Below are 27,082 nucleotides of genomic sequence, written 5' to 3'. Positions count from 1 at the left end.
CTGCTCAATGACTGTTTGTTTAGCAAGCTGAGACATTAAACCCTTACTAATACTTACTGTCATCAGATAGTTTGTCATATAACTCTATTAAGTCACTCTTAGATAATTCCAGATGATCTTGTCTATCTTCAGTTTCATTTATGGCAGTATGGATTCCTATGGATATACCTATCTAGTTTATTATATGGCTTACTAATTTATGTTGTGGTCAGCTACTGGAAACATGTTAGTTATGTTGGGGTTTTTTTATTGTATCTTACATGTACTTTCACTTTTAAAACCTTCTCTACTATACATTTTTCTGTATTGTTCAGCTGAAGCCTGAGGATATCTAAGAGTACCCGTGGTGTCGCAGATTGTTCCTTGACTCACCAGTGATAGGAATTAAAAAACTCCCTAACTTATGTATCCTAGAGCAGAATAATATAGCCTTTTTAAAATATAAAATGTTCCATATTCATATATTCCAAAATGATATGTTTGAATTCCTGAGATTTTTTACTATAATCTCTCTAGGCCATTTACTTTAATTTAGGTGTAGTCAATTATTCTCTAGTACTTGTCTCTGAATATTTCCTTCTTAAGCAAAATAAATTTCATTGAATTCCAGCTAAATGATCTCAGCATTTTTTTCATTTTATCAGAATTTTTTCATCACTATTCCTGTCTTTTTAAAGTTTTTGAAATGTTCCTATCTCTGACTTTGAAAGCTTACTCACTTTTTCAGCACAAGGGAAAGTAATATCAGACTCAGAGTGCATAATGATCATATGAACAAACTGAATTGATATTTCTTATCATCGGTGGTAGAAAACTACTGATTCTTGTGACGCAGTTTTTCAGTGACCTGTGTAATCAAAGTGAATTAGTTTAATAAAATATAAACTTTTATTTTTTACTCCTGTATGGAACATCTTGAAAATACTTACTGTGGTCAGGATATATTGAATCTGTTGCTTCCCTTGCTCTTCAGGTTAAATTCAATGTCAGAGAACAAAGTGCATAGTTTTGAAGATAATTAATCATGAAAAATTTAAGTTGGCTCTTTCAATCTTCTCATCCTCTAGTTGCTTATGGAAGTTTTTGGCATTTTTTGGATAGTATTATTTTAAAATATTTCTGTTATTTTTAGATATGGAGAATTGATGGAACCATTGAGAGCCCACCTCGGTTAAAAGTTACTCACAAAACATTTGGCACACAGAACAGCAATTCAGACATGATATATTGTCGTTTGAGTATGCCCGTTGAGTTCCACTCATCATTCAACTTCGGCATGGGTGTGGAAAATGCCTCATCCGATGTTTTCCAAAAACGGTTGGACTTGGGTTTAGTTATCCTATTTCATAATTTCAGTGTAAAAGTATTCTGTTCTATTACTCTTTATTATAGTACAGTAAAATTTTCATACTTTTTCTTGGTCTAAGCACAGATTACCATAAAAGGCATGTTACTGTGATTTTTTTTTTATTCTTGATGGTTTTAGAGCCTTTTCTAAAGACGTGCATCAGGATTTATGGATCTTCATTGCTAAGCAGCTCCATTCTTTCTGAATTGTTGGGCTTTGCAAAAGCTAGGCTAGAAAACCAGCTCAGTCTTTTGCCCACTGGGCTATTGCTCATCGACATTATTGTTCCAATAGTTCATTGTTGGAAAAGTCCCTAGTTCATTAAAAGAAAAAAGATTGTGGGACAGGTTTTTAAAGACACCAGGTATTACTGAGTCCAGCACCTTTCAGAGTTATCGCCATCTTTACTAAACAGCTGTAAATCTGCCTCTTCTCCCACTCTACCTTAACTGCAATCAACTATTTTACTTGTATATTTGTATCCTGTACAGTCTTTGCTAATGCATACTCAGTACCAAGCAAACATTATTTAGCTTGTATGTATACTTAGCCTAATAATGACTAGATTTTTTACTACTCTTTTTTTTTTTTTTTTTTTTAACTTATTTACTGATTTTCCTTTATCTCTAGAAAGCATAGCCAAGAAGTTGCTCCTCTTTCTACTACGGTAAGTAAATATGTTGAGATGCTTAGTTCTTTGAACGCTGTGAAGTAGATTTAGTTGTGGCAGCATGTTCATTAGAAATTGGTCCATTGAAAGAAACCTTTTAAATAACTTTCTATGATATAACATTGTTTATAAATAATGATGTCCAGAGTCGCATGACTTGCAACTTGTGTAAACACAAACCTCACCATATTAAAACACTAGTCTGTTTTTTTAATTTTAGAGTATTTTAAATGACCTATTAAAAGAATGTGAATTACTATTATTAAAGTTTGACATATAGGAGAGGGTTTTTTCAATCACTATTTGAGTATTCCTTGATAAAGTACTTTAGAATTTTATTACTAATATGCTCTTTTCCTCCTTTCAGTATTTTTACTCATTACGGATATTTGCTGGCCAAGACCCATCCTGTGTTTGGGTTGGCTGGGTAACACCCGACTATCATTTTTACAGTGAGAATTTTGACCTAAATAAAAATTGTACAGTGACAGTTACTTTAGGTGATGAGAGAGGCAGAGTTCATGAAAGGTATGGAATTATTTATCGCTTATTAAAGTTTTTATTTTAATACTGTTTTTTAAAAGTCAGATATTTGCAAGCTTGATGATATTTTAAATATTAATTTAAACTAATAAGAAAATTGATTACGGAGTATGAGTTTTCTGTGCACATTTTTATATGAAAGTCTTTTACGTAGACATGTTAAAGTGAATTTATCATTAATGTTCTGTTGGAAAGAATGTTTATTTTGGAAAGAATTTTAAGTGAAAGAAGCTTCTTTCATTTAGAATCTATATTTACTCCTGGTTGACAAACTTGTTTGTTTTACTGTAACTTTTAAGTGCACACAGAAACCTGTGAAATTCTTTAGTAACTATAAAAAAGGAAAAAAAAAAGTCTGATTTAGTCTGATCCCTTACCCAAGATGATAATGAAAGATTACAAAAAAAAAAAGGTTTGTTAATGAGCAAACAAACTAATAGCACAACAAGTACCTTTGAGGATCTCTAAGTATTCTTCCATTGAAAAGTGTATCTCTACCAAGTTCAATGTGACCTATACTTTGCTCTTGCTGTCCTTTCAGTGTGAAGCGCAGCAACTGCTACATGGTTTGGGGAGGAGACATAATTGCTAATTCCCAGAGATCAGGTCGCAGTAATGTTGATATAGAAATTGGATGCTTTGTTGACCTGGCTACTGGAATGGTGTCATTCACAGCCAATGGAAGAGAGCTTGGCACTTGTTATCAGGTATTATCAGATTTTCAGGAAGCTGTCTAGTAAGCTGCTTGTTTTGATGTTATTTCTCTTTTTCAGAAATCTAACCGAACGCCATTTGGGTTATGATAACATGCTTTCCTATATCATTCTGGTTTATCCCTCTTTTTCTCACGCTTTTGTAAGGGTCTGTTTTTTGAGTTGTTTCAAATGTTTAGGAAGGACAACTGGCAGACATGTTTAGATAAATATTTTTTTACATCTCCGTTTGTGTGGTTAGGAATCTTGACTTATGATGTTAATGCTTTAAATTTTTTTTCAACTGAATCTGTTATGCAATAAAGGGGAAATAAATATTCAAACTAGCAGAAGGTCAAAAGTAGACTTTAGATATAGTAATTTTTGATACGAACTGAGAAGAAAAATTTAGTTCGTTATTATCAGGGTGTGTGTCTTCTGCAGATAGCTCTGATTTGGAGAACTTGTGATTTGATAAGTTTCAAAACCTAAAATTCAAATATGCATTAATACACAAAGCTAAAGTAAGTGGGGTGGGCTCTAATCACTATTAATATCCTCAAAACATGGGGTTGTTATGCAAATGGATCGGTAGTTGACAGAAGTTTTCATCACCAGATTGTTGAGATTTCCTCTTAGTAAGATCAGTTGAACATACTAAAGCACCCACTGTGGAAGAGGCTGTCCAGCGTTAGCAACAATTCATTGCTTTCTTCTATGTCAACCCTCCCAAAATCTATAGTACAGACAAAACTGAAATGTTATTTAACTGAATTTAATGGAACTTTTATACTGACTCCATTGAAAATGGATTTGGCAGTGTTGCACACAGCCTGTGAATGGGGGTGGTAGGTTATTTAGTAATTGCAAATTTGGAATATTTTGTAATAGTGGTTAATAACTTCAGTGCCATGCTGGGCCAATGCTGAATGTCAACACCCTGGGAAAAGAAAACAGGCAATTAAAGTGCTTAGGCCCTACTTTGTTGTTTTTGTAACTAGATACAAATCAATATGAAAGCTCCTGAGCAAGCCCACGAAACTTTGGTGTGTTTCTTTGTGCTGGATTTTTGTGGTTTTTTTCATGGACAGCTATGGAAGGAGGGCTCTGGTGGGTCGGTGCCGCGTTTGTCCCTGCTGGGTCCCCATGCACCGCTCAGGCGGCGCTCTGCCAGCGCCTACGCGTGCCCCCCATCTCCCCTGCGCAGGGGCTGCGAACAGCCGCTCACACCCACGGTCTGTGCCTCAGCTGGAGACAGAGGGGCGAGAGGGGCTCTCTGCGTGCAGTTCCGAGGTGTTTAATGGCAACACCCCAAAGGGAACAGAGGCAAGAAGAACCCAAAACTGAACGCCCACGCCGTTTTATCGAAAACTCCCAAAGGCGGGCAGAGCATCCAAAACCGATAGTCTGAGGGCTCGGGGGCAGAGGCAAGCTTGAGTGACATAACAGGGGCCAATGGGAAAAGGGATGGGAGCGGGGAGAGGGCCAGTGACCAGCAGAATCTAGACAAAGGAAGAACTTTCTAGCACGGTGTTGTAAGGAGAGACCACTTTTAGGGTAACTTGTGGGGTGTAAAGTGAACTTAGCCACTGCAACAGACAGCCTTTAGCTGTTCTTATCTTGCAAGGAGATATATGAAAAGATAGATGTAAAAGATGGATGTTACTGAATTTGGTGTAAAAAACACTTTCAGGTTTTTCCTTATATGACTTGCAATTAATATAACCATTTTCCTGGTACTAAATTTAAAATTATCTCAGAATATACCATATTTTCTTCTCTCTTTCTTCTGTTTTTCATGGAAAAATACCTGAAGTTGTTTTAGGAAATACTTTTCCAATAAACCTGTTAGCACCTGCTCTGCTGAAAAATGAGAATACCCAGCACTTTCTATAGATATAAAACAGTATATTCCAACAAGATTGTTACAATTAAGGGTGAAATATTTTTCAATTTTTGCTTATTTTGAGTAATTTAAATATTCTCTCCTTTTTTGACAGTAATGAAAATTGTATTATGTAGTTTTCATTTCCATGTCTTGAATATTTTTACAATAAAGACGTTTAAAATATAATAAATCAAATCTTTCACTCAAATTGCCACAAATGATTGATATTTTTCTTATCTAGGTAATTATTCTAGTCTTATGACAGTTTGCATGCACTTTTCAATTTACTTAACTGAAATAGAAGCACAATATTTGTATGCTGTTTTCATTTTAAAAGGCCTACAGTTCAACATATTTAAGAGAGGAAATGAATTTTTCTGTAGTTCTTGATCTAACTATTGAACGCCATGGTGATATTCAGAAGAAAACCCAATACATCAAGAGGAACAGAATGACTTTTTTCTCTGGATTTGGGATTGTAGTTTTTTTACTTATCAAAAAGTTTGGAATGTACATACCCAGCCCTATATTATTTTGTCTATGCCCATAGTCATAGTTCTGAGAAAACTGTTTTTGATAGATTGTTGTCCTCAAGATTAGGAGTTGTATTCCTTCACAGGACAAGCACTGTAGTTGTGCTTAGGTTGTATAATGTATGTACATGATACACAAAATGCACAATGGTGTGATTGATATATTTAACTGAACTTCTGAAACTTTGACTTGATGTACTTTTTTGTCAGGCACCCTGGAGCAATGAATTTTTAAAACAGTTATACTATTCTATAATTATGTTTTTAATTCTTTATTTCATGGCAGTGGTGGTGGGTAATCTTGTAGAGTATTATTCAGAATAAACTGGTCTTCTTACACTGACATGCACTTTGAGTCCTATATGGGTATTGAGCTATAATGGGTAAAAAAGATAATGTAGCTGTCATAAAAATCCCAAACACAACCAGAAACTTTAAAACTGCAGCACTGTGATTCACTATGATTTTATAAGACTGAAGACAAATGGTAAGCCTGAAAATAAAGAGTTCTTAAAAAAAATTATATTATTCTACTTTTAGAGTATGGGTTAGAAAATCACTGATCTTAATAGGAAATAGGATTTGCACTATTCTTGTCACATATTGTGTTCTCACCCTCTAGAACAAGTTGTTGAATTTGGATGTTTTTGAGAAGACACTATTCTGTGTTACCAAAGTTCTTGCTATAGGTGTTGAGAGCACATAGGACTACAGACACACCTGTCTGAAAACCTATAATATAATAATATTATAGGTAGACACTATTCAACACTTTATTTAGTAAAGTATCTAAAGTTATTTGATAATGAAGTGTAAGGTATACAGTGTTTATTTTATATCATATTCAGGTAGGAGATTCTTTTTCCATTTTTAATTTTTTAAAAATTTTAATCTCATTTCACTACTAGGTTGAACCAAACACGAAGCTTTTTCCAGCAACTTTTTTACAGCCCACGAGCACTAACTTGATTCAGTTTGAACTTGGTAAATTAAAGGTAGGAAGTATTTCTATATTTTATAGAAAGAAAATCTTTATGTAAATGTGCTCTTTTAAATCTGTTTATTTCCATGCAAATTCCTGAACAGTTAAATTTGTTTAGGAAGGTTGAATCAATGGTATGACTTGTAATTTGACTTCTATGTTTACTTCTGTAAGTGTTGTTATTATATGCAGTTAATTGATTATCTGCATTTGTCAAAATAAATGAATATTATTTGAGGATAACACCATGAATGTTGGGGGGTTTTAATGGATTTTTTTGTTGCAATAACTTCTACCTTTCTATGGTTTCCACTACTTACAAATTATGCTTCCTTCTGGTTTTATGGGTTTATTCATAATTACATGTTACAAAAATAATTAATACACTTATTTGTTTCAGAATACCATGCCTTTATCAGCAGCAATTTTTAAAAGTGAAGAAAGAAATCCTGTTCCTCAATGTCCCCCTCGCCTTGATGTGCAAACAATTACACCTGTTTTATGGAGCCGGATGCCAAACAGCTTTCTAAGAGTAGAAACTGAGCGTGTCAGTGAACGTCATGGCTGGGTTGTGCAGTGTTTGGAACCTCTGCAGATGATGGCACTTCATATCCCAGAAGAAAACAGGTACATTTATAATGAAATAAAATTACTTCATGTGGACAAAATATACTGACAACAGATGTCTGAGTATGGATCGAATCTGCTTTATTGAATATTTAATCTATAGTTGTTGAGAATTTCTGATCTTATCTGGTATCATATCAGATATTATCCAATTTGTGAAATTTAAGTAAATACAAGAGACTGAACTTTAATGCCGTGTACCAACTTTTGCATACATAAAAGAAAGCATGACTATTTGATTTTATTTAAATTTAAATTATGAAATAATATCTCTTAAATCTGTAGGACTTTAAACACAGAGGTTTTTCTCCGCTTGAGGTAAACAAGTACAAAGAACATGCAAGTACTATTTTGCTAATTGTTTTTCTATAATAAAAACCTGTAATCTCTTCCTGTTTCATATGGACTGAATTTACACGAATTAAGTTCTTATGTTCTTATTGACAAGATCATGCCTTTCTTTGATTTTCATTATGTTTTATCTTCAGAGTGAGGATAATAAAGATATATCCAAATATCAGATGTCATAACTAGTGAAAAACCAAACTATCAGCAAAAGTATAGCAGAAAGATCATTTAACAGTTGTACTTTTATTAGAAATTTAAAATTTCTTTTAATGATTCAAAACTTAATTGTATTTATTGTTAATAAAACTGAATTCAAGAAAAGAGTGAAAAACACAGGGTCTTGTGGAAAAAATGAAACAGTGATCCTGAGTAAACCAGGCACTATTGAGTGACCGTAGTAATGCAAACTTTCAGCGTGCTCAATATACCTATTTTAAAAACAAGTTCCAATTTATGATAGATTCCAAAGAAGGAACTCCATCTCACATTTTGGCTTTTTTTTTTCCTATGGAATACTAATTTTAAACAGTCTCAATGAATTATTTCCACCATTTACTGTGTTTTAATGATGCAGATACTAAGATTAGTTAGTATCAACTTTTATATTTTATATGGTTTAAAGAGGAACTGACTGAAACGTTCAGAGATTACAAAACTTTCCTTTTCAAAGTCTTTTTTCATGGAATTGACTGGTGTTCTCTTTCTTTATTTCATAACAGATGTGTTGATATCTTGGAACTATGTGAGCAAGAAGATTTGATGATGTTTCACTACCACACTTTAAAACTCTATAGCTCAGTTAGTGCTCTAGGTAACACTAGAGTTGCTTATGCACTTTGTAGCCACGTGGATGTATCTCAGCTATTTTATACAATAGATAATCAATACTTACCTGGGCTTCTACGTTCTGGATTCTACGACTTGCTCATTAGTATTCACTTGGAACACGCCAAGCAAGCCAAGCTCATGATGAGCAATGAATTTATCATTCCAGTTACAGATGAAACTCGAAATATTAAATTATACCCCAATGAAACAAAGAAGCATGGTTTACCTGGAGTAGGGCTTAGCACTTGTCTTAAGCCAGCCTTTAATTTTTCTACTCCATGCTTTATTGCAACCAGTGAAGATCATCAGACATCCATCCCAGAGATACCCCTGGAGATACTTAAATCCAAGGCCATAAGTATGTTAACAGAGGCAGTACAGTGTAGTGGTAGTCATATACGAGACCCTGTTGGAGGACAGGTTGCATTCCAGTTTGTTCCTGTTCTTAAACTGATAGCAACATTGCTCATAATGGGTGTTTTTGATGATGACGACGTGAAGCAGGTGTTACTCCTCATCGATCCCACTGTGTTTGGAGATCACAAGGAAGAAACAGAAGAGAGGACAGAGAAGGAAGAAGTGACACAAGTTGAAGAAAAAGCTGTAGAAGCTGGGGAGAAAGCAATCAAACAAGCAAAAGTTCCTGCAAATGGCTTGTTGCAGACAAGATTACCAGAATCTGTTAAACTTCAGGTGAACATTTATTATAAGTGTGTTATTTACATTCTACTCTTGATGAAAAAAAAAAAAAAAAAGTGTTTTTTTGTCTATTCTCTAGTAAAAAAGATCTGAAATTCTGAAGGTCTTTAATTCCACTTTGCCTTAAAACATCAGAATTCATTAAAAAAATTGATGATGATTCCATTCTTTCTACATGTATCTACACTCAAAATAGGTATGTGAATACATACTTATTTCATAAAAACTGAAGGGTTAGACCATGTGATCTTTAAAGGACCCTTCCAGCCAAACTAATGTAATTTCTAGATATTTTGAATGCATGGAGTAAAAGATTGTGAGTACAAAATAGTATTATCAATCAGATAATGAAACTGTAGAATTTTGTCACCTTTACAGTGTTAAAAATATGGGACAAATGTCTCTCATTTTTACAGTCTGATGCAGTGTATATTATGTACTCAAGTTCTTCCCCAAAATTTCTAAAACTGTTGAGATTAAGTCTATTTTCTCTATCCTAGATGTGTCATTTACTCAATTATTTTTGTGACTGTGAACTACAACATAGAGTGGAAGCAATTGTATCATTTGCAGACCGTTACGTATCAAAATTGCAGTATAACCAGAAATACAGGTACAATGAACTCATGCAAGCCTTAAACATGTCTGCTGCATTGACTGCCAAGAAGACTAAAGAATTTCGGTCTCCTCCACAAGAACAGGTAATGTTAAAAAAAAAGAGATTGAATTAAACGTTAAAAACCTCTTTATGATGACAAAATAAAGTCCTGACTTCTAAACTACCATTGGCATTGCTGGAGAACCAAAATGAATTTGAAATTAAATTTATTCCATACCGTAAAATACTGAATGTCAGAATGACTGAAACTTATGTTCTAGAACTTAACCTGTGAACCAAAGTTATAAACAGGTAAAGTATGGCTATATACTAGAATATGTCTTAGGCTATTTCAGTGTTTTAACTATATTTTAAATCCCTTAAAGATTAATATGTTGCTGAATTTTCAACTGGGAGAGGATTGTCCCTGTCCAGAGGAGATTCGGGAGGAATTATATGAATTTCATGATGATCTTCTAATTCACTGTGGTGAGTGGGAAGGTTGTGATACGAGTTTTGTTTGTCTTTTTTTGGCACTTGACAGATCAGTTGAAAAATATACTAGCATGAGGGGTTTTTTTGTTAGATGTATTACTGCCTACAAGGTGACATTACTGACAGACTTTGGTATATATTACAAAAACATGGGAAAACTGTGAGTGGAGTGGTTTTAAGTTTCACTGTTAAATCTCTATTAAATATTATCCAATAGTATTCTGTTTATATACCAGTTTTATAATTATTGGGGGGAAAAAAAATCCAAAGAAGGTTGGCTTACCTTAAAAGATTTATATAAGCACATGTATGAGTACAAGCAGATAAAATGTATTGAGGGAACACCGTTGCTGTGAAGCTGAGCCACAGAAATTTAATAAAAACCACCAGATGTGGGGTTCTCTGCCTGCTTTAGCTTAGTTTCCTGGTGTACTGTGAGAATCAGTCATTACAAAACTCTGTTGTACTGCAAATTACAGCTTGAATTGCCCCCACTCATTGAATTTAGATTTCCTGTGCAATTTTATGTGGGTTTTTTGATGTCTATTTTTCATTAGTTTATTGACTTTATTGAGATCTTAGTCTAATTCAGACAAACATGGAATTATTAACATAAATAATCTGAGTCATCTAATTATTACCATTCATTCCCACTAATTATGCAGTTTAAAACAGAAATAAAAAAACTTTCCCCATCTACCTACTTGGTAGCTATATTCATAGTTACTCTTCCAGTGCATTGCTTAGTCCTATGGTTGTTGACATCCATCTTATCCAAGAAGGGGCCAACATCATTACAGTGAGTTGACAACATCTCAGTCTCTTCCCCAAGAAGAGCAAAATATTCCTAATGGTTAGTTCTTTCTTGTCCACCTTTTTGCTTGAGGTCATTATCAAATGTTTACCAATACAGTCTGATAAATCTTTCTTTGCTGGTAATCCGTAAACCCAGCGTTACCTGGTTCATGGAATTGTACTGTTTTAATGACCTGTAATTAAGTTACTGTTTTCTGTTTGTAGGCATGGTGCCTCATATAACATTCTGTGCTTGTATTGTTAAGGCTTCTGCTGTTGTTTTGCACTGCTATATCTGAGTACCCTCTTAGAATCTCCAGCAACCAGCAAGCTGTGATTTCATGATAAGCCAGTTATAATTTTTCAACTACCTTGGTCTTAGCTTCAGCTAAAGATGAGTAGGTATGCAGGTATCTAAGCTGGGCTCCATCAATTTACTTCTGAGGTTGTTGTATAAGACAGTATTAGAAGTTCTTAAAATCAAAACTTGTATCTGTAAGGCAGAAATTTATTTGGTTTACCATTATTTGGTTTTCACAATCCTCTGTTAATTGTTATCATCCTTGCTTTTAAGTGCTTACCAAAAACTCTTTCTTTCATTCCATCAGTTTTCTTCCAAGTGTTTAAGTGAATGGTTAGTATCCTCCTATTTACTCCTCTTTATTACATCTATTATAATAAGTGATTACAGCCATCTTGATTGTTCAGCCACTTAACCCTTGATCTGACCTCTGGTTTCCAAAGATAATGCCCATTTGTCAGCACAGAGTACTCTGAGACTCCAGAATGGAGATTATGAAAGACCTAAAACTTATGTGGAAATGTCTTAACTCCACAATCAATTAAGTTTAGCTTGAAATCTTGTGGCTGGTATGATCATTGAGTTAGTTTAGCTCCTGATCACTCTTCATATTTCATGAGGTGAAACACTAGTTATTGTATGCATTGAGATTTTTCTTTTTAGGGATGTACTTTTATTATTTGTTTACTACATTACAAATGTGTATTTTGAACGAGAGTTCAAGATAGAGAAAGTGCTGTCTCATGATTAAAATAGTTGAAAGATCCTCTGGGTTCTAAGCAAAACCATGTTCATTACTTTGTACAGATTTATCAGAGGTGGTCGCTGTGGATAAATGCTCCTCCTTATCTGTGTCCTGACTTGGTCCTGAAAATCAGTACTAAGCAATCACAGCTGCAGATTAAATGAATAGGAGTTCTCCTTGGAATGTTTAATCAGCTTTTTAGTACTAAGTGTACTTTGCCTTCTAAGTGGAAAACTATGTATGCAATCAAGTAATTAAAGGCTTCTTCATAATGAATATAAGCAAATAGTTACTCAGGCAGTCTTAATCCTAGCATGTCCTAACTGTGAGCAGTTAATTTTGCTGGCATAATAATGGTCCTCTATCATATTTTTTTATGTGCAATTTATTAGTTATTAAACAACCAAACAAATTTACAACACATTTTGTAGCGTATTATCAAATTGACACTTATCTGGGTTGAAAGCATCTGTACTTGTGCACAGACCTCTGCCACTTGAAGGAAGCAATTAGCCAGTAGCAACATGAGGTGGTCAGCTTCTAGATGGATTGCAACTGTAAGAGGATGCAGAATGAACAATTAATGATATGGAGCAGTGAATGAGACCCCATCTTCAGGAGTCACAGACCTCATGTACGCCAGTCCAACACTGTCTTAACTCATCATTCCAGGGCATTTCTTCTTGTCTGTCCATTTCAGCTTCTCAAGAGTTCTCCTCCTAGTCTGTCTCTCTTGTGTCCAGGGCCTAGCTTTTATTTCTGTGCCAGATAGTTTCTTCCTTTAATCTCCTTGTCTGCTTTCTCTTTCATTACTAGTGATACGTTCTTACTTTTTTCCTTTCTTCTTTCTTAGCTTTACATTTTGCCAAGCCAGTCTCACTTACCCAATTTCTTAAATTGCATATTTACTCTCCAATTTCAATTTTTACTTCGTTCATTCCCTCCCACTGCCTTTGAATTTTATCCTTTAGTCACTCCTAGTCATAATTTCCACTCACCCTTTGTAGCTGCCAGCAGCAAAGTTTCTCCAACTTGATACCACGACTGTTCTATTTTCTTTCTTAGTTAATTTTTTAATACCAGTTTTAGCCACCGCAGTTTATTCTTTTCCCCTCTGCTTCAGGTTGTGGCTCTAGTATCCTGTCTGAAAAACTTTTCCTTTTCTCAATTTCTCTTTGACAAGCAAAGTGCGAAAGCTTACATTTCAGCTTGGCACAATTAGCTCTGATCTGAAGGAAGCCTGCTTAGTTGTTCTTTGCTTCTGCACTAACACGTGTTGTCTGATGATCACTAAGAGGTGGGAGAGACTTTGAATGGTTGTGAAGCAGCGTAGTGAACTGAACTATATTAAGCTACCTGGTAAAACAACACCCCATCTTATTGTATACATTTTCATGAAAAGCATGTATTACCCACATAATCTCTGAACGAGATCTCTTGCAGCTTTAAATTCAGTTAATATATTTGTTTAGGGTGGCTAAATATCTCAACTGAAAAATTGTACTGTATTGTAAGATACAAACATACACTTCTTTCTTTAGCTTATATTCTGCAATATGAAACAAAGGATCACATATTTAATCAAATATGACTGTGAGTCATATTTAATTGCCATAGTAGACTCTTAGAAAAGTACCACCTCTTTGGTCGTAATAGTGAAAAATGAATACTACAAATCTGGATATAAGAAGTATGTGTACTGAAATGAACATCATTTGAGGGGTGCTACTGGTCCTACATGTTAAAGCTGCTGGCCTTACTACTTCTTTTTTCCTATATTAAATTTGCTGGTTAAAAAAAATATTTCTACAGATATTTTAATATTTAAATATTGAGGGACTTCACAGATAGAGTTTTGTTTATAATCAGTTTTATTTTCTGCTAAGGTATTCCACTAGAAGAAGAGGAAGAGGAAGAGGAAGATTCCTCCTTGACTGGCAAACTCCGTTCATTAATGTACAAAATCAAAGGTCCACCAAAAGCAGAAAAATTGGAGCCTAAGGAAGAAGAAGAGAAAGCTCCTAGTAAGTTTTCTTTCCAGATAAACACTTTCATGATGCAAGCGTTAAAGTTTTACAGTCAACAGGAATGTATTTTCTCAAAAGATTTTATAAGGGGCTAAAGAAGGAGACTATCAGTTTGATATTCTTCTGCCTCTTAGAACTATTATTCTGCATACTGAACACCTCAGATGCACTTTTAAACAAGAAGCTAAAATGAGTGGAAGATTTTGGATCCAAATCATTAACTCTGGGGTTGAAAATTTACATATTCTTTATAAAGAACTTTAAAAGGCTGATTACGGTACAATAACCTAGACTCAAGCATTCTAAACTTGGGAAGATTTCATTTTTGTGGTCTGTTTTTTTAATGTAAAATCATTCTTTAGAACTTATGTCCACTTCCATCTATTAACTGTTCTTAGGCTACATATACACACAAATATAGACATGCACATAACCCCCCCAAAACACTTGTAATCACAGACTTCTTATTCTGAGCGGTATTCCTGTACATATACCTTCCCATACTCTCTTCCTTAGCACACAAGGGGTGTTCATGGTCTATACAGGTGAGATTGGTTCTGCCCTTGCAATTCCTCAACCATCTGCATAAGCTTTTTGTTGAGCTCCTTTGAACAACTCACCTGACTTTCACTGCCGCTGTGCTCACATGCCACATGAGAACTCACCCCAGTGGGGCTGATACGGGGTATGAATCTCACAAACTTTGTCTTTGCTATTTTAGGGTTAACCCATGTTTATGGGTTTTCAAACCTTAGAAGTGACTAGGGATAAGGGTGAGGAATAAGCAAGGTGCAAAGCTGAATTCCTCCAGGTCTTCCTTTAGAATATGTTTTGGCTGAGGTTTCTTACCGCCTTACTGAAACAAGATTGGGATTATAGCTCTAAATTTCTGTAACACCATCCAGATATCATGTGCAGGATTCTCCAAGGGACTTGAGGTTGGTCTTCCAACCAATGATGGAATCTCCTCTTTTTTTCCCTAGTTGCTCAGTTTGGCAATAGGCGCATGTACAGACGTGGAATGCTTAATTTATTTCAGGCTTAACAATTTCATCAGCAGTTGTGTTGAGATTAGACAGTGAAGTTATTTTATAACTCATGACACCTCTTACATGATCTGCTTGCTCTGGAAAGAACCTTAGAGTGTTTGTCCTGGTCTGAAAGCATCTTTCGGTCTGTTAAGCTCAGTACTGTGTTGTAAGTACAATAAATCTTACAACAATCTGATATGCTGCATGAAACAGGGCTTCATTCTTCAGTGACTCATCTGTTAGCATCTGCTCTCTCTTTAATGGTAGCAGGACCTACTCAGCATCTGGAAGTATCATTTCTTCTCCAGGTTTCATGTGGATTCTATTGTCATGAATCAGGAAATATTCACTCCTAAATCCTCAGGGCACATGGTGTTAGGTCCTTGGAAGAGAGCAGTTCATTTATTTCATGTACCAGAGCTTAGAGTCATGAGAAATGTTGATTGGACAAACAATCCTTCAGTGTCTATTTTTCTAGAAATTTCAGATGACTTCTACTTGGAGTGATGCATATTACAAATATGCACATGGATTAAGTCATTCAAAGCATGATGAAAAATTATATAAATATATACTTGACTGTAGCCGGAGACTGTGAGATTTTTAGTCAGTATGTGCACTTCCCCTTTACACATCAAGAAATTTGGAATTTGGAGATTAAAGGAAATGAGTGTCTGAGGTACCCGCAATCCTCTTATGTCCATGAAGAGGCGTGGTGGTGGGCATGATGTGTACCTCCTTCCAAGGTTAAAATCTCTGGCCTTGAGTGTCTTGGCCTTGGTCGTACATACTCAGAGTGTGAATATTCGTAAGAAGGAACTACTTACTACAGATAAATCTTCCTTTCCTCGAAGTATATGTTCATTTCTAATCACAAACAAACTTTTACCCAAGGGAGGAATGCCACCAATTTCAACCTAGTATTAATGATTAATCAGTAAATTTTGAATTTAAAAACAAATTAAAACTCTGAAAATAAACACATAGAAGCAATGAATTATTGTTAATAATGATTATAGGACTTTTGTTACTATCAAGTCAAAATTGAAATAAGGCATGGCATGCTACTAAGAGTAGGGTTATCTCTGTGACATACAGAATTTGTTACCACAGATTGAAAGCCTAATTATTGAGCAGAACCTCAGACTTAGTGATGGGTTTGCATAAATACAACATTAAATAAACTAAGAAAGTGTTAGCAAGGGAAGGAATAGTGTAGACACAAACCCCAATGCATCTACATTTAGTGGATGAACACTTTAGTGATCAAAAGTCGGAGGGAGCTGGTTTTGCCATTGGAAGAACTTTGGGGAAGTCAGGGGGTATGTTTACTGGTAATAGAAGAAAGAAACTTGTCTAGTTTTAAGAGGGAAGATGATTTTTCCTGTTTTACCTGTTATCAAGCATGAACATTTGTTGGAATAAGGAGTGGAACATGTGTCCAGTTTTCAGGTAAATTTCCTAAACTTTGGGCTCAGCAAAATTGTTTTCAGCATCACTGAATGTGCAATGTCTACAATAGAAGTGCTACAATCAATATATATTGTGTAGTTCCAAACAATACAATGTTTTTAGAAAGAGCATTCCCAAGTGACAGTGACTTGATATAGAAATGGGGGATAAATTAAAAGTCTAATGCAAGATTTAATTTACAAGGGTGCTTCTCAGAGTCATGGTCAACTAAAAGATGTTCATTGTCAACAGTGCTGATATGGACTTGAACCCTAAGCAGATGTTTATTGTTTTCTATCTCTCAAGAACATTGCACTTATCTTGAAAGATCTGAAAGTTGCTTTTCCAATTTAAAAATCCTATTCAGTCTGCTTGTGGTTTTTTGCAACTGCCTTGTTGTCTACTCTTACGTATTTTATTATATTACATGTTTTTGCCTTTTTCTGTTGGAAGAGCTAGTAACATTTAATGTATTTTGTTTTTAGCTACACTGAAAGAGCTCATATCACAGACAATGGTGCGCTGGTCCCAGGAAGATCAGATCCAAGATCCTGAATTAGTTCGGATTATGTACAGCCTCCTTCGTAGGCAATATGACAGCATTGGTGAGCTACTGCAAGCCCTGAGGAAAGCATACACTATTAGTGCTACCTCTGTGAAGGATACCATTAATCTGCTTGCAGCACTGGGCCAGATTCGCTCACTTCTCAGTGTGAGGATGGGAAAAGAGGAGGAATTGCTAATGATTAATGGATTAGGGTATGGAATTAACAGAATTTTATTTTTAAATTGGTGTGAAGCTTTTGGTTTATATTAGTAAATCCTATAATTTTTGATCCTAAATTAAAATTAATGCTGTACTGAAGTGTAAGTATGTACCAGAGATTTACACTTTCACATATATTTCCAAGGTGGCTCCAAATGATCTCTGTAACAGTATCAAAAGGGTCAAAGTTTCTGCTCACTAAGGTATTATCTACAGAAAATAGACTTATTTTACTGCAGTTAAGCCTGATGCTTAAACCCTCATCAAAGTACATGTTTTAGCAGCTCTGGAGAAAAAGATCACTAAAATTTTGCTGGTGTCTATCTATACTGCATTTTTCCCAAAATTAAAGCCCATCTTATATTTCACACATGAGTGAATAAACTTTCTGGTGTCTTTTCAATTGGGAATTCGGAAGAAATTTCCTTTATATAGTGCATGATGATGTGAGAATATTTTCTGCATCTTTGCTATAAAATTACCTCTGTAAGCAGCAGTATTATGGTGCATGCCTGAATGTCTTTTACTCCTCTCATGTGACTAAATGCTGGTCAGACCATTTAATGTTAGAAGGAAAAAAAATGACAGAAAATTAATTACTTCAGTTAAAATGGTGCATTTAGAAAGAGAGAAAACTATAGTATTGTTACCTGAGAACTGTATTTATTTTTATTTCTTCAGAAATATTAAGCAGTTTCTCTCCTTTTCAACAATTGTAAGAAAGTTCCATTTTTCTTGCTATTTCAATGTAAAAATTGTACTGCTTTTTGTAAAAATTGCGAAGACTAATCTGTTCATTTGAATTGATCAAGTCATAGCAATGACTCATTAGGCAGTGTGTGACAGTATTACCCAATTTGTCCCTGATGCTGAGTTTGTAAATTGGCTGGGAATTATATGAGGGATAAAGGATAAATTTTGCCTAAACATGGTATGTATATAAACACCTTCCAAGAAGTGCTGTATTGAGAGTCATCCATTCTCAGTTTTCTGTATTTCTTTAGAGCAGGCATGATGCCTGTTACTTGCCATGTTTTTTTAAACAGGTTGTCCTAAAATGTTAGAAATCCCTGGCTTCTACTGACATCTGATGCCTGGATTATTTTGAAGCACACAAATTGTGTTCTGGATTATGAAACCAATACAGCAGATTCTAGAAAATGTTGAAAGAATGGTGGGGAGAATGAAAAAGTTAAAATAGTCCTTCATAATGGACCCGTATGCCACTTCTGACAGAATTTGGAGATATTGATGAAATGCATGCAACAGATAGCCTTAAATATTGTTTATTTATTGTCTTTACTTTGTGAACTGAGGAAATTAAGGGGTTACTGCAGAAATATAATTGATTATATATCAAGCAGATTCTTGATCCCTGTTCTCAATTTAAAAGCTAACAAAACATATTCTTTTCCACTTAGATCACCACAGAATAATTTTTTTTATTTAAACAGAACAGATGGTAGGAGCAATTTTGAGATGAAGAATTGCCATCTCTAAATAATTTGGAGGTTAATATTCTTATTATGAAGAATCTATGAGAATTAGAGAAATGACAGCATATTGAAATGTGAAGCATATTGTTCTCAGGTGTTTTTGTATTATGCTGAATTCTAAGAATTTAAAATTATGTTAATACAATGAATGCATACTTCTGAAATCTCAATGCATTGACTTAAGTGAATCTGAGGTTTCTTAAAAACAAATTGTTGTCTTTTCTTCCATTTCAGGGATATAATGAACAATAAGGTGTTTTATCAGCATCCTAACTTAATGAGAGTCTTAGGCATGCATGAGACTGTTATGGATGTGATGGTAAATGTGCTTGGAGGAGATCAATCTCAGGTAATTTCATCACAACTTGTTATATGTTTTGCATTTTGAACCTCTCCAAAAATATATTAGGATGTTTAAGAAGTGAACAAAAATATATCCCATGTAAACTAGATTTTGCTCGTCCAAATTAAAATATTCGTTAATGAAAAAAGTAGAATATTTTTTATGGTACTAGGGGGGAAAACCCAGTAGTCTAGGACATGATTTTTAAAACTCGAGATGTTATAGGTGTTTTATTTCTCTTTTAATAGCATTGTAAAATGTTTTGTTCTTAAATTAAATACATCCTTTAACTGCCTTTATTGGAGGTGTAGCTCTGCTAGGAAAATTTACCTCTTCATTTTAGATGAAGTGTTACTACCAATAAATTATAACAAGAGACTAACAACAGTTTAAATTTTAATGCTCAAATTCATGTACTTGAATTGAGCAAAAAATTTTCTTGCAGTGTTGTGTTCTCCCTTTTCTTAGTGTTATGCTTGAATATATATGTGTTATTTTAAAGGCAGAGTGGTATAAATTTTGAGAAGCCTAACTGAAAATTTTCGCTCCTGAAGAAAGTGAGAAGTGAAGCGCACATATTTTCTTTCTTCCCTTTGCTTGTGCCTGGTATTTTTATCCTGTTGCCTCCATCCCAAAAAGAGGCATCTCTTCTGATCCCAGTAGTGCTTATCTAAATCCTTTTGCCTGGCAACTCATTCTTCTTATGTATTTGGAACAATTTTTAGCCCAACATACTACCTTTTGCTTATCTTTTCTCTGTCCTTCAATTTTTCATAACTTGTTTGTCTTCTGTGTGAAGCTGCACCACTCTTTCTTTGCCTCTATGGTCATTTAGCCCATATAATTCTCTTAAACCCTTATACATTGAATCTGCCTATACCATTGCAGTTTTACCAAGTATTCACAAACCAGTTTAAGTTTTTCTGTTGCATTTCAGGGCAAGTTACAATCAATTATAAAACGATTATTACTTTGATAATTTATAGGTGCTACAACACCCTAGTTTTGCTACAGCTTTTACATAGAGCCAAAAGTGATAAAAAACCCATGAAACCCAAAACCACAAGAGCCCAGCAATGTCTTCTAATTCTATTAAAATTTTTTTCATAGAAAATTTTAATAACACAGATCTACAAAATGCTTTACAGAAATTATATCCTTCAAAAGAAATGCAAACTTAGAAAACTGCTTAGTAACCTGGTGTTGTGCCATTAAATGTGTCTGGCCACCCAAAATAACCTATTTTATGTCTCTGTCTTTATGAATTTCATGTGGTCAGTAGGTGCCTAATGAATATTTCTTTCTGTTCAGTGTTTCAGCTTCAAGAGACAGAATGAGCAATCATGAAGTGTAGTCTCTGGTTTAGGGATTGGGCATTTTTCTAGGTTGTGGCAGCAGATTGTTTAAGCTAGATCTCCAGCTTCTTGGAATAAATGGTTTAATCATGAGGCTGTACTGAGGCATGTATTGTCTCTGAAGGAATGGTGGGAAGGTAAAAACTTGTCAGTTCAAACTGATATGTCTCCTATAGTCCTCTGCAAAATGATTTTTCAACACTTTAATGGCCTAATGAATGTGAAAGTTAAAAGGAAATGTGGGTCCTTTCTCAAGTTAGAACCAAAGCAACTGTCAGTTGCTTATCACCTTGGTAACTTCACTATACTTTCCTTGTTAGGAGTGCAGGAAGAAGAGCTGGAACAGATTGGTAATTAACATATTTCACTGCTTTGTCAACTTTTTTCTTCAGCAGATCGTTTTTCCTAAGATGGTGGCAAGCTGTTGTCGATTCCTGTGCTACTTCTGTCGCATTAGCCGTCAGAACCAAAAGGCCATGTTTGAGCATCTCAGCTACTTACTGGAAAACAGCAGTGTTGGACTGGGTATGCCACATAGCTGCAACACCTAAAAGCAAGAGTAGGAGCAACTGTGATATCACAAGAGTTGTGATACACAAATTAGTGTCTAATTTGTATCGCAAGCTGAAACATGCTTAAACCACCTTGTGATTTCACCTTTAACTCTTTTTTTTTTTCACTTTTGTTTCATGCTTATGTGTCTATGAATTGTATTAGAAACAGAATAGTCTGAATCTGTGTTTTTAAACACCTTTAAAAAATTAATGTTAAACATACAGTTTGACATTTTTTCCATTCAAAATAGCTGTGGTTTGAAATCTAAGATTAAATTGACCCTTTACGGTGCTTGCCTGTTTCATCTGGTTTAATTTTCCTTGCCTCTACAGTTTAGGCTACTGGAGTAAATTTCATATTTTTTTCTTTTGAACACTGAATGTATGTTTTTTTAATGCATGTGCGTTAGATTTTGTGACACAAGGGAAATTTGATTGGCTGATAGATGGCTATAATAATAAAATATGTCAAGGCGAGATAGCGTGTGATTTCACAGTGATTTAGCTATTCATGCCTGAATTTGGCCATAATAAACACAGAAAATTGGAAAATATTAAAGGAAGAAAACAGGTAACTGAAGCTTGAATGTCTCTTTTTGCTAAACACAGGCATATTTTAAAATAATGAATTGGTAAGGCTGTGCAGAATTACATAGCTAACATGTTGCTCTCCTAAGGAAATAGTATTCCTCTGATTTGCTGTATTGTTAATACTGATTTTTAAAATTTGTATTTAAAACCACTGTGGTTGAGTTGAGTATGCTTACACATATGGATGTGAAGTCCGAAAAAATTTCAGCATTTTCACATAATTGAAAACAGTTGACCGTGTTCTTGAAAAAACTGCCCTAAAATGTACTATGAATATATTTGCGTTCTAGATTCCAGCGTGATTGCTGCCCTCTGCTGCACGAATGCGATTACTGCAAACTCCATTTAATTACTGTGTATTAACTTTCTTCTTCAGCGTTTCCTTCAATGAGAGGTTCGACACCACTCGATGTGGCCGCAGCCTCTGTAATGGACAACAATGAGCTTGCACTCGCATTGGAGGAGCCAGATCTTGATAAGGTAGGTGACCACTCTGACCTATTTACCCATTTAATAAATTGTGTACTTGTGCTAGAAGGGTTTAAAAGGGCAAGTTTGGTCGTAGTAGTTTTTGGATATGATGTCCTCAGAAATAACCAATTTATGTGTCTGTTTCAAGGTAAGGTTGACTAAGCAGTAGTCCTTGATTTTGCTTTATGCTTATTCGGAATCACAGCAAAAGACTTTTGTTTCTGTCTTTTGCATGCTTTCACTATTGTTATCAGGTAGAAAGGATGACAAGAAGAAAGACATGCAGCAGGAATATCAAGAAGTGTTGTTTGGGGAGGAAAAAACTGAGAATTAAGACGAGAATAGTAAAAAAGGACACAGGTCTTTTGGCTTGAATCATAGAGATTTGTGGGGATGGAAGTTAGAGTTAAGAGAACGGAAAGGCAGGTTATTTGAAGATGAAAGATGGAACAGGATTTTAAGGGTAGTTGCAATGGAAAACTGAATCCAGAATTCAAGTCATTGGCAAAGGTTAGGAATAAAGGGGAATCTGAGGAGAGGCAGGATGAACTGGAAATGTGGTAAAATATTGTTAAAAATGGCATGAAAGTTATTTGTTTATCACAGGAGGAAAGCAGATTAAGAGATGGAAGTGCACGGTCAGAAGAGGAGGAAAGCAGGGAAAGGAAGTCATATATGTTAGCAGAGCACTGGGGTACAGAAAACAGAAGGCAGGGTTTAATATAAATGGAGGGAAGAATTAAACACCTAAATGATAGTTTAGCACAAGGGAAAATCTCTGTGCAGAGAATTCTGGGATGACAGTGGAACTGGTTGTGGGACTGTTTGTGATCAGCATATGGTGTGGGAGAGGAAAAGCTATGAAATTGAAATAAATGGGCATATTACAGCGATAGCTTGGGGAAGACCGGAATATGAGCAGAAAGGGTGTGAGACAGCACAGCAATATACTTACTAGGCAATATACTGTTGAGCAGAATTTGCAATTCTGTATCACCTGCAAAATTGCTGAGTGCACTCTGTCCTGTCATTAATAAAACATTGAGTGGTATTGGTATCAATCCTTGGGATACAACATTAGTGACTGGAACACTACCAGTGACTGTCTTGTATTTTCATGGAAACTACTGTAGAGCAAGTCACATAAACTAAATTTCACTGTTGACCATGTTTCTCATTTACTGATTGCTTACCTTGAAATACTTGGCACTTTGCTTACCTTGAAATACTTGGCACTGTACATGTGCTGAATGTTCAAACAGTAACAGATATCAGCTGTAACATAAGCACTTCATAAGCACTATTTTATGCTGAAAATATCAGGCTGTATGTGGCTCAGACTTGGGCTTCTCAAATTCATTAGTCATTTTAGCTGTAAGAATCATGCTGTATTGGCTTTGGTGAGTCAATAACTTTATCTAGTGCAGTATGTGGAGGTTATTCAGTAGATAAATCAATATACTAAATAACTAGAAAAAACTGATAATGTCTGGATATTAGTTGATGGATGTGACAGACACCACGTTCACAGAACGATACAGCATTTCTTTGTGACTAAAGTTTATACTGTAAAAACTGTGTGCAACATAAATAAATTACATGTAGACAACTTTTGAATTTTTGCCATTGCAAATTTAAACTCTTTTTACTGCAAATGTGTGACTGCGTGGAAGGTAGAGGTTGCACAAGAAATGTATCCCATGGCTTGATGACATACTCTAGTAAACTGAATAGGTTAGAACTATATGGCTTAGTGGTAATGTTGTAAAATCTTAAAAGAGAAGAAAAAGAGATTTATTCTACTGGTTTTCTCACATTTTATATGAGCAGCATTTCTAGACTCCTACAAGTATATATTAATGTATATTTTATGAATGAATGCTTGAAAACTATAAAGTCCTGTTAGGAATTACATACTTTTTCCACAGAGTGCTCTGGGTAACTTCCTTACTGCATATTGCAATAAGCAAATTTTTCACATCAGCCTGTTTTTCCACTGTTACAGCATTTTGGAGGCAATCTGTACACTGCATCAGCAGACATATATTCTTCTTCCTAAATTCTTAACTTTTTCTCTCTTAGGGCACTGGATCATAAGGCACTATGTATAATCTCATCATGTATCTCCCTCTTGCCATCCATTTTTGGCTGCCTACCATTTTAAGAAAATATAATTAATATCTTTTTTTACAGTCATGGAAGATTCTTCATGTTCATTACCTATTTTAAGTGCTATAACCATTCTCATATGTTGTCCTTTACACAAAGATATGATTTTTTATTTAATTTGAAATACACAGTTATCTGCAAATTTCCTTTTAGATGAATGAGGAAATTATTCTGTATGTTTTTGAAATTCAGTTTACTATAATTAAAGAAATTTGTTGTAATTTCTCAAAGATTTCCCTTAGTTAAAGGTACTCCTCTTGATAAGAAACGTTATGTTAGGAATTCTTGTATTACCAAAATTTTTAATCTTTCTGGGTTCATACTTAAAACTGCTCATTGATATGTATCAGTCTTCTGAAAAATGTAATGGTTTTCATATCCATTAAAATTAGAATTACAATATATAAAATTTTGATGCAATGTTTATTTTGCTGTTGTAGCAAATAAACCACACATGGTTGTTGATGTGATTTTTAAAGTTGTTCAATAGTATTTTAGTTGTTGTATATGTATTGTCAAAAAGATTTGGATTCCAGAAGATTTATTCTACTTTTCACATTCCACATTTTTTCATGTTGTTGTATTTTTATGTCACCATATAATTGGGTAACTTCAGAAATAAAGAGTGCTAGCCTTTTTTCATTAAAAAAACACCCCTATGACTGATAAAATAATGAGCTATGTTGTTAAATTCTTAGGTAAAATGTCCAGTATATAAAAAACCTTGTGACTGAAAAAAGTACTACACTCATTCTGGCTTATAGCTATTTTTAGAAATTTATTTCTAAGCATATGAATAAATGATTGCTTCTGTATTGCAGGTTGTTACCTACCTGGCAGGTTGTGGCCTGCAGAGCTGTCCAGTACTGCTGGCTAAAGGATATCCAGACATTGGATGGAACCCAATAGAGGGGGAGCGTTACCTGTCATTCTTACGATTTGCAGTTTTTGCTAACAGTAAGTCTAATTTCTTGGCATCCAAATTTCATTGACAGGTTTTCTTTAAATTGATTTCCTAACCATAAAAATATGTTAAATCTGAAGAGAGGTTAATGCATACTCTTCTCATTGCAAACATGAGACTATTGGTGTATGCTTATTATTATAATATTTTTTGAACCTTCGTAGTTATTTTTTTTCTTAATTTTTTTTGCAAATCACATAATTGAGTAGATTAACCTGTAGCCATGGTAGCAAATCATGTTAGGAATTCCTTGGCACAGGAAGACCAGGAATGGGGGTTGCATCAATATGTCCCTGCCACTGCTCAGGGAGAAGAGTCTTTTCTGTGCACTAGCATGGGGTCCCTCCCATGTGAGACAGTCCTCCACAAACTTCTCCAATGTGAGTCCATTCCACAGGCAAAAAATTCTCCACAAACTGCTGAAATGTGGGGCACTTTTCCATGGGCTGCAGTCCTTCCAGGCTGCTCCAGTGTGAGTTCCCCACAAGTCCTTCCAGAAAACCTGCCCCAATGTGGGCTCCACTCTCCATGGGTCTTCAGGTCCCTGCCAGGAGCCTGTTGCAGCACAGGCCTCCCACAGGTTCAGAGCCTCCTCTCAGGCATCCCCCTGCTCCAATGTGGGTCTCCTCCACGGGCCGCAGGTGCATCTTTGCTGCACCACAGACCTCCATGGGCTGCCGATGGATCTTTGCATTCCTCTGGACCTCCATGGGCAGGGGCACAGCTGCCTCATCATGGTCTTCACCACGGGCTGCAGGGGGATCTCAGCTCCGGTGCCTTAGGATGAGGATTTGTTTTATATTTTGTAACAATTAGGAGAAAATGAAGTTTTCTTCTGACTTAAGAATACCTTTCAGGAGAAAATACATGTAGTGCTTTTTGGTCCTTAGGTGAAAGTGTTGAGGAAAATGCAAGTGTTGTTGTCAAGCTCCTTATTCGACGGCCAGAGTGCTTTGGGCCAGACCTTAGGGGAGAAGGAGGAAATGGTTTGCTGGCTGCTATGCAGGAAGCTATCAGGATCTCAGAGAATCCTAGTCGTGACCTTCCTTCCCAGGCATATAAAAGGGAAGGGTAAGTAAATGTGAATGCTTGTTTGGCAAATGCGGATTTAATAGCTGGTTCAATCATGCTTGCACTATGTGGATAATAGACCCTGTTGTGTAAGGCATTATACAAACAGAGAGAATTAGAGATTCACATCCACAAGCAGTTGTCGTATGGTATTCAGAAAGCATTAGCTAGATAAAAGTGGAATAAGAGTTACAGAGAGAAGAAGCCTGAAGGACAAAACAAATGAGAAGACCGCTGTGGAATGAAGCTAAAGTTAAGATAAAGTAAAAGAGGGAGGTAGAAAGCTCATGCGAAGTCAGCGATTACAGTTCAACTGCAAGCTTACCCTAGGGACAAAATCCCTTTAGTCCAGAGCCAAAGGGATGAGTATGTCGGATGAATAGTCTCTGGATCATGTCTCTAGCTCCAGAGTAGAGCTATAAACCTAGATTAGCTAAAATGTTCACTGTTATTGTTTACTTTTTAGTGATGAGGAGGAGGAGGAAGAGGAGACTGTGCACATGGGAAATGCAATCATGTCATTTTACTCAGCTCTCATAGATTTACTTGGACGCTGTGCACCAGAAATGCATGTAAGTTCATTTTACCACTCGCTCAGAAAATGTAGGAGATTTATAAACATAACTGTACATGTTTAACGAAACCTTTCTCTACTCAAAGACTTCACTTCAGAAGGTAGACTTTATGGCTTCTTGCTATA

The 27,082-nt window shown here is 35.3% G+C and overlaps 1 protein-coding gene across 9 annotated transcripts in view; it reads left to right on the top strand.

The window, feature by feature from the left end:
- The window catches only part of RYR3 (ryanodine receptor 3), a 201,631-nt gene that overhangs the window by 93,041 nt on the left and 81,508 nt on the right, over window positions 1–27,082 (top strand). For 5 of the 9 annotated variants that reach the window (XM_082283493.1, XM_082283491.1, XM_082283490.1 and 2 more), the window contains exons 29-45: window positions 1,133–1,317; window positions 1,979–2,015; window positions 2,386–2,546; window positions 3,103–3,268; window positions 6,583–6,669; window positions 7,057–7,283; window positions 8,351–9,152; window positions 9,659–9,859; window positions 10,143–10,245; window positions 13,979–14,116; window positions 17,088–17,361; window positions 19,099–19,213; window positions 20,955–21,087; window positions 22,084–22,187; window positions 25,169–25,304; window positions 26,202–26,382; window positions 26,849–26,954. In XM_082283493.1, the coding sequence (XP_082139619.1) occupies window positions 1,133–1,317; window positions 1,979–2,015; window positions 2,386–2,546; window positions 3,103–3,268; window positions 6,583–6,669; window positions 7,057–7,283; window positions 8,351–9,152; window positions 9,659–9,859; window positions 10,143–10,245; window positions 13,979–14,116; window positions 17,088–17,361; window positions 19,099–19,213; window positions 20,955–21,087; window positions 22,084–22,187; window positions 25,169–25,304; window positions 26,202–26,382; window positions 26,849–26,954 (3,156 nt within the window). The remainder of the gene's footprint in view (window positions 1–1,132; window positions 1,318–1,978; window positions 2,016–2,385; window positions 2,547–3,102; window positions 3,269–6,582; window positions 6,670–7,056; window positions 7,284–8,350; window positions 9,153–9,658; window positions 9,860–10,142; window positions 10,246–13,978; window positions 14,117–17,087; window positions 17,362–19,098; window positions 19,214–20,954; window positions 21,088–22,083; window positions 22,188–25,168; window positions 25,305–26,201; window positions 26,383–26,848; window positions 26,955–27,082) is intronic. The other 4 variants (XM_082283494.1, XM_082283492.1, XM_082283489.1 and 1 more) reach the window with 1 other exon arrangement.

Source organism: Coloeus monedula, assembly GCF_965178545.1.
Source record: "Coloeus monedula genome assembly, chromosome: 6".
Classification (NCBI taxonomy): domain Eukaryota; kingdom Metazoa; phylum Chordata; class Aves; order Passeriformes; family Corvidae; genus Coloeus; species Coloeus monedula.
Note: the sequence above shows the minus strand (reverse complement) of the source record. Positions and strands in the feature narration are given on the sequence as shown.